At 37.3% G+C, this 7,612-nt stretch overlaps 1 protein-coding gene across 1 annotated transcript; it reads left to right on the top strand.

Moving 5' to 3' along the window:
- Window positions 1-677: 677 nt before the first annotated feature.
- Window positions 678-7,383, top strand: LOC112509704 (protein argonaute 4-like). The gene is made up of 23 exons (XM_025114805.1): window positions 678-771; window positions 2,654-2,911; window positions 2,993-3,198; window positions 3,279-3,494; window positions 3,573-3,709; window positions 3,793-3,890; window positions 3,966-4,063; window positions 4,138-4,306; window positions 4,410-4,526; window positions 4,606-4,713; window positions 4,814-4,876; window positions 4,982-5,095; window positions 5,245-5,410; window positions 5,491-5,603; window positions 5,677-5,814; window positions 5,891-6,021; window positions 6,104-6,169; window positions 6,245-6,308; window positions 6,388-6,499; window positions 6,571-6,644; window positions 6,725-6,819; window positions 6,901-6,932; window positions 7,025-7,383. The coding sequence occupies exons 2-23, from the start codon at window positions 2,663-2,665 to the stop codon at window positions 7,204-7,206; spliced, it is 2,748 nt and encodes a 915-aa protein (XP_024970573.1). The 5' UTR covers window positions 678-771; window positions 2,654-2,662; the 3' UTR covers window positions 7,207-7,383.
- Window positions 7,384-7,612: the final 229 nt, after the last annotated feature.

Genomic DNA, 7,612 nt, shown 5'->3' on the forward strand with positions numbered 1-7,612 from the left:
GTACATAAATTAAATTAAAAAATTACACAAAAAATGAGGAATTTCAAATAGTTAATTTGATACTAATATCGATATATTTTTGTCAAATTTTTATGATATATTCAAACATATATTTTATTCAAAAATAAAACATCATCGTTTTCTCAAAATCACATAAAACCATATTATAACATCGACTGAGATAAAGAATAAAATGAAATATTAAAATCACGATATATCTCCCTGCGTTGCGCGAGTACGCTTCTAATATCTTATAAATTATATTATAAAACTAATTATATATATAAAAAATCGAGTATCTCACGAGTTTTTCAAGTCAAGTATTGGGTAGCTCGACTCCACTCGACTTGTTAATATGTCAAGTCGAGCTCAAGTTTGAGTCAAAAAAATTCGAGTCGAATAACATGTGAGTTGTCTTGTATTCTTTACAAAATAACCATAATAATACATACAGGACCAGAAATGACGTTCACTCGAATAAATATGAAATGGTTACTTAAAAAAATTATAAAATAGAAAAGAAATGAAAAAGGTTCATTTTTATATTTATACAATTTAGATTATGGCACCGGTCAGTGTTAAACACAAGATTATGGTACCGTCAGTGTTGCCTATCTAATTTACTCTCACAATAAATATACTTGTACAACAAAAACTCCATCCTCTACATCACTCTCAACCTCACTCCCTCTCTCTCTCTCTCTAGAAAAGGTCCTTGGACGGAGGACAAGTTTTTAGGGTTCTTGCTCTTCTGTTCTTCATATCACTTAGGTAAATTTTTGTGGGTTTTCTCATGCTACTTCTCTGTTTCTTGAAGAATCCTTCTTTAATTAGCTATAGTTGCTTAAATCTATCTTATTGGCGTTTTTTTCCTGGTTGAAAACCCTAAAATCAAAGCAATGTTGGTAGTTTTTGGGTAAATCGAGTCAAGCTTTAATCAAATTTTCTTGGGAGTCTTTTTCTCATGATGGTATTTTACCAAGTTAGTGAAGTGTCCGTTATTCGAGTCTCTAGAAACTGCTTGCGTTGTTCTCTCTCACTCGTTTTCTGTTTCTATTAAATTTTCTGGTTGATGATCCTCTTATACAAACGAGGGTTTCTCAGAATTTTAGGTTAAAATTGGTGTTATTTCTCATTTTGTTCTTTCTCATGCATGTACGGGCTCGGTTGACTCGATAAAAGTTGTTGTTCTTGCTTGGTTTTGAATAGATTTACCAGTTTCAGGATCTACAAGTACATTAGTTTTTGTTCCATTTTCAGTTTCTTCTTCTGCTGTTATTTATTTATTTTCTTCAAAAGAGGGTTTTCAGAAGTTGGCTTTGTATTCTGTGTATTTTAGCATTTTTTTCAGGAATTCGGTGGAAAAAAATACACCTTGTAGTTTGTTTTTTGAAGACACTAAATTATTTATGGTGCATCTTTTGTTCTTTTTTGGTTGATTCAGAAGAGGGGTGGTCGGATTTGTCTTCCGCATGATCTGAGTTTAGAGGAGTTTGGTGTTATTTTTGTGGATTTAGAATTTTTGGAGTCGTAGATTCCTTTTTGGGTTTTTCTTTAAATTTTCTTTTGTGGGTTTAGTTTGATTTTTTTTCTATTATTTATTTTGTAGCTGATTTTGAAAATAGTTTCCTGATCCATCCTCTGCATATGTCATTTCTTTCTCATCCTTTTAGATCCTTTTTGCCGCAACAATGCGATTGACAGTCTTTTATTTGCTTATATATATATATAATATATATATATTTATTTATTTATTTACTTTAGTTAATTATTAAAAAAACAGAAAATCCAAAAGCGGTTCCAAACGTTAATATTTTGCAAGACCATTTGTTGGGTTTGTTTTGATACAAAACTCGGCCTATCTTTTTATCAGCCGTACTGCAAACAAACACAACACAGCCACACACATGAACTCAGAATGATGTGTACACCATTCTGGTTCTTGAAATTGTTATGTGTCCTTTTCTGGGGTAGTTTACTCTTTTGTTTTACCTGTTTTATGTTGTATTTTAACATGGTAATTTTATCTTTTTGGTTACACTTTGGATTGAGTTGGAAAAATGGAGCCTTTGGTGCTCCATGCTTGGTCAGTTTCTCTGTTTTATTTTGTCTTCTAACTTGGTCATGGTCATCTTATCTTTTTGGTTACTCTTTGAACCCAATTGGTTACCTTCTTTTATCCTTTTTGTTCCAACTGCAACTGTTATTTTTTGAGGTCCATAGACTTATGTGACTGACTATGTGGTTTGAAGTAGTATCCTCCTGCCTCGTTTGAAACCTATGCTGCTTGCATGCAAAGTTTATCTTTTCCTTGGGCAAATAGATCCCAATTACATGTGTTAAAAGAATTTAGAAGTTGTCTTTTCAGCTTAGCCTGAGTTGCTTGTGGTTCCAAAAAAGTTAGGAACATTTTGTTTGATCATTCTTGAATTCTATGAATTAGAAATTTTCGAATCTTTTGGTTTGTCCTTTTGTATGATCTTTGGCCCCTTGTGCTGTGTTTTACACTAGATGTTGTTGATTATAGTTGCTTCAAATTTGGTTCATGTTGATCTTCTGAGAACTGGATAAGAACGATTCCAGTTTCTTGTGCAGATTTGAGTAGATATCATGAGTTTTAAACATGCATGTATATTAATTGTGTGTTACACAGGACTTGGTGATGGATTCACATGAAAACGATGGCAATGGAGTAGCTGCTGAGGCTCTGCCACCTCCTCCGCCTGTTCCTGAAAATGTGGTCCCGATCAAAGCAGACACTGAACAAGCTCTTGAACCCATCAAGAAAAAGGTGTTGCGTGTGCCAATGGCTAGACGTGGGTTGGCCACCAAGGGCCAGAAAATCCAGCTCTTGACCAACCACTTCAAAGTCAACGTGTCTAACGTTGATGGGCACTTCTTTCACTACAGCGTATGTTATTCATTCTCTTCCACTACATAATGTTACAACTTATATGATCTCACTGCTTTCGAATCGAATTGATTCCAACAGGTTGCCCTTTTTTATGAAGATGGCCGACCAGTGGATGGAAAAGGGGTAGGAAGGAAAGTGCTTGATAGAGTTCATGAAACATATGATAGTGAGTTGGCTGGAAAAGAGTTTGCTTATGATGGAGAAAAGAGCTTGTTCACTGTTGGTGCACTTCCGAGAAACAAACTTGAGTTCACTGTTGTGTTGGAGGATGTTACTTCAAGCAGGTATGCATGTTAGAAGCATCCATTCTGCATTTAGTTATGGATCTTTGTTCTTATACGGATCTGTGTTCTTAAATATGCAGAAACAATGGAAATACCAGCCCTGGAAGTCCCGGTGAAAAGGACAGGAAGAGGATGCGGCGCCAGTATCAATCAAAAACGTTTAAAGTTGAGCTGAGTTTTGCAGCCAAGATTCCTATGCAAGCAATTGCACAAGCTTTACGCGGTCAGGAGTCAGAGAACTCTCAAGAGGCGTTAAGGGTTCTTGACATTATCCTCAGGCAACATGCTGCCAAGCAGTAAGTTATCTGAAATAGAAAGTGTTTGTTGAGTAAAGTATATATCTTTTGGCTAACTTCATCTAATCTGTATGACAGGGGCTGTCTGCTTGTTCGTCAATCCTTCTTCCACAATGATGTGAAGAACTTTGCTGATGTTGGTGGTGGCGTTCTTGGTTGTCGTGGATTCCATTCAAGTTTTCGTACATCTCAGGGGGGTCTATCCCTAAATATTGGTAAAGTCTAAAGTCTCTGCACAGTTATCTTATCAAAAGTTCACTTAGGATTTTTCTGGTTAACTGTTTGCTGCCATTAACAGACGTATCTACCACCATGATCATCCAGCCTGGGCCAGTGGTGGATTTTCTAATTAACAACCAAAACGTGAAAGATCCTTATTCTATTGACTGGGCAAAGGTAATATATTGATCGCTTGTTGTTTCCGGGTGCTGTGGTACAGTCTCACATTGCAAGTTTCTATCTTTTCATCAGGCTAAGCGGACCCTAAAGAACCTTAGGGTGAAGACCAGTCCGACTAATACTGAATACAAGATTACTGGACTGAGTGAGAAGCGTTGCAGTGAACAGATGTAAGTATATTTTTATTGGTTATTTTGTATGCAATAATCAATTGTTGACTGGGTGAATCGATGGGAACTTGTAGGTTTTCGTTGAAACAGAAAAGCAAAGATGAGAATGGGGAGGCTGAACTATTGGAAGTCACAGTTTATGATTATTTTGTGAACTACCGCAAGATTGAATTGCGCTATTCTGGTGATCTACCTTGCATCAATGTTGGGAGGCCGAAACGGCCAACATACTTTCCCCTTGAGGTAGAGTGATAAGAAATGTGCATATAACTTCTTGATAAGAAATGTGCATATAACTTCTTTTTTTGCACCTTGTGTGTTTATTGTTTGTTTGGATCACTTGTAGCTCTGTTCATTGGTCTCGTTACAACGGTATACAAAGGCACTCTCCACACTGCAACGATCCTCTCTGGTTGAGAAATCACGACAGAAGCCTCAAGAGCGAATGCGGGTTTTGAGTGATGTAGGTTTTCATGAAATTCAGACAGTTTGTGTGTTTGGAGAACTAAAAACATAATAATCTTGTTTCATGTGATTGCAAGGCATTGAAACTCAACAACTATGATGCTGAGCCGTTGTTGCGCTCCTGTGGCATATCGATAAATAGTAGCTTTACACAGGTCGAAGGTCGTGTTCTGCCAGCCCCAAGGGTACTTCTATAATCTGTTTCGGGCAATGTTTACGTTTGCTGTTATATTATTATTATTATTATTTTTTTGTTTATGCATATTGGCTTTGATCTTATTGCAGTTGAAAGTGGGCAATGGAGAAGACTTCTTCCCCCGAAATGGACGGTGGAATTTTAACAACAAGGTGCCCTTCTATTCCTCTTTCCTTGTTTCTTTCTACATCAAAAGTTAGATGAAATATGCTTTTCCGTGGCAATGGCTTATAACAAACTTTGATTTGATAATGTAGAAACTTGTGGATCCCACCAAGATCGAAAAGTGGGCTGTCGTTAACTTCTCAGCTCGTTGTGACATTCGCAACCTTGTTAAGGATCTGATCAAATGTGGGGGGCTGAAAGGAATTGTATGTTTTGATTTCTTTAATCTATCAATCGTTTGCTGTGATAAATATTTTTTCTAACTAACAGTGGTATAATTCGAAACTTGATGCTTTATGAGGCACAAATCCCAATAATTACCAAATGGTTGACTGTGCTTGTCTAAAAAATGTAGCGAATTGATGAGCCTTTTGATTGTTTCGAAGAAAGTCCTCAGAACAGGCGGGCCCCGCCTCTAGTTAGGGTGGAGAAAATGTTTGAAAACATACAGTCGAAACTTCCTGGTGCCCCACAGTTCCTTCTTTGCTTGCTACCCGAGAGAAAGAACTCTGACCTTTATGGTAGTACTTGATCATCTACTTTTTTATGCATTTTTAATTCTTATTTTTTTTTAACAAAATCCTCTTGTGAAACTTTTAAGGTCCGTGGAAGCGCAAGTGTCTTGCAGAATACGGGATTGTCACCCAGTGTATTGCTCCCACACGAGTCAATGATCAGTATTTAACGAATGTACTTCTTAAGATCAATGCCAAGGTGAGATTGCTATAACAGTTGAATGAAATCCAATTGGTTGGAAGAGAATAAAAAAAACCGATGTTGGTTGCAGCTTGGAGGGTTGAATTCTATGTTGGCAGTTGAGCATACACCATCTATTCCCATCGTATCTAAAGCTCCCACAATCATTCTTGGAATGGATGTCTCGCATGGTTCTCCGGGTCAATCTGATATCCCTTCTATTGCTGCGGTAACTTTCTTGTGCTTTGTAATGATCCAAATGAAGATGGGTGAGTTGCTAACTTGATGTTGTTATTGGTTTTCAGGTGGTTAGTTCAAGGCATTGGCCTTTGATCTCTCGCTATAGAGCTTCGGTGCGTACTCAATCTCCCAAAGTAGAGATGATCGACTCTCTATTTAAGAAAGTTTCAGATACAGAAGATGACGGCATCATGAGGTACTGTTTGCATAGAAAACTATATCTGGATTCAATTTGCATTTTACTGAGGGTGTTCTCATGGACATTTACTTTCTGGCAGAGAATTACTTCTCGATTTCTATGTGAGCTCAGCAAAACGAAAGCCGGATCAAATAATCATCTTCAGGTAAAATCTTTGTCTACTTGAGAAGCATTTGAGATTTGAACTTCTTTTTATTCACTCGATTTGTACCATTTTCAGGGATGGTGTCAGCGAGTCCCAGTTTAATCAAGTTTTGAACATCGAGCTGGACCAGATTATTGAGGTATGGTTGATTTTATAGCTCTGCTCGTTTTTAACAAGACGAGCTTTGGCATGCAATTTTTTTTTTCTGAATGGTGCAGGCCTGCAAGTTTCTAGACGACAAATGGTGCCCCAAGTTCCTTGTGATTATTGCACAGAAAAATCATCACACCAAATTCTTCCAGCCAGGGTCTCCTGATAACGTTCCACCCGGTGGGTAATTAACTTTAATAGCTTGGAGGCTTTGAGTTTTGGAAGCTAAACCATCAACCATGTTGAAACAGGAACTGTGATTGATAACAAAGTTTGTCATCCTCGGAACAATGACTTCTACATGTGTGCACATGCTGGGATGATAGTGAGCATCTTACCATTTTTACTTTATCCCCACTCCCTTTTCGGTGGTTTATTGGTTATTTATTTTTTAAAAATCTTCAGGGAACAACAAGACCTACACATTACCATGTTTTATACGATGAGATTGGGTTCACAGCTGATGACCTCCAGGAGCTTGTGCATTCCTTATCTTATGTGTAAGTTTCTGGCCCACCATTTTCGTTTATAATCCAATGATATGTTAATCCTAATGCTGTGCGTGCGTATGTGTTCTACAGTTACCAGCGTAGTACAACTGCCATTTCTGTTGGTAAGCAAATCTCTCTGTCCATACTGAATTATAATTGTCTTGATGGAATTATTATTGATGGACGATGACGTTTTGAACATACTATACAACAGTTGCTCCGATATGCTATGCCCACCTTGCTGCAACTCAGGTGGGGCAGTTTATGAAATTTGAGGACCACTCTGAAACAAGCTCTAGTCATGGTGGCACAGGAGTTACTTCTGCAGGAGCCGTGCCTGTTCCTCAGCTCCCGAAGCTGCAGGAGAATGTGTGCAACTCCATGTTTTTCTGTTGAATCTGTGTTTTTGCTGCCTTCCTCTATGGAGGAGGGAGTTGATCTAAACTTTATGGTGTGGTTAATGTTATATGTTTAGGATTTCTGGTATGTGAATGTTTAGGATGATGATGATGATGTTTGCTTCCTACTGTTTGTGTTGTCTTAGTATATTATGTTATTGTTTGTGTTGCAATTTGGATATGATTATCTGCTGTTTCTATAGTATGATCTAGTTATTAAAACATCAGGGTCATTATGATGTAGTAAATGACAGAACAAGTCTATTTAGGTCAAAATTGTTATTTAGTCAAGGGGGAAGACTAATTGCACCTCTATACATTGTTAAATGCAGCCCTATCAAGTGATTTTCTTGTGACATCAACTCAAAACATGTCTTTTACACTTGACCTGATTATGACATTTT

Source organism: Cynara cardunculus (assembly GCF_001531365.2).
Source record: "Cynara cardunculus var. scolymus isolate 2C chromosome LG 1, CcrdV1, whole genome shotgun sequence".
Lineage (NCBI taxonomy): Eukaryota > Viridiplantae > Streptophyta > Magnoliopsida > Asterales > Asteraceae > Cynara > Cynara cardunculus.

What these genes read in the sequence shown, in the direction of transcription:
- LOC112509704 (XM_025114805.1), top strand. Translation starts at nt 2,663, where the DNA reads ATGGATTCACATGAAAACGATGGCAATGGAGTAGCTGCTGAGGCTCTG. An exon ending in AGGCAACATGCTGCCAAGCA is followed by an intron (nt 3,495 to 3,572) that starts GTAAGTTATCTG and finishes TCTGTATGACAG; the next exon opens with GGGCTGTCTGCTTGTTCGTC. An exon ending in TTCTTAAGATCAATGCCAAG is followed by an intron (nt 5,604 to 5,676) that starts GTGAGATTGCTA and finishes TGTTGGTTGCAG; the next exon opens with CTTGGAGGGTTGAATTCTAT.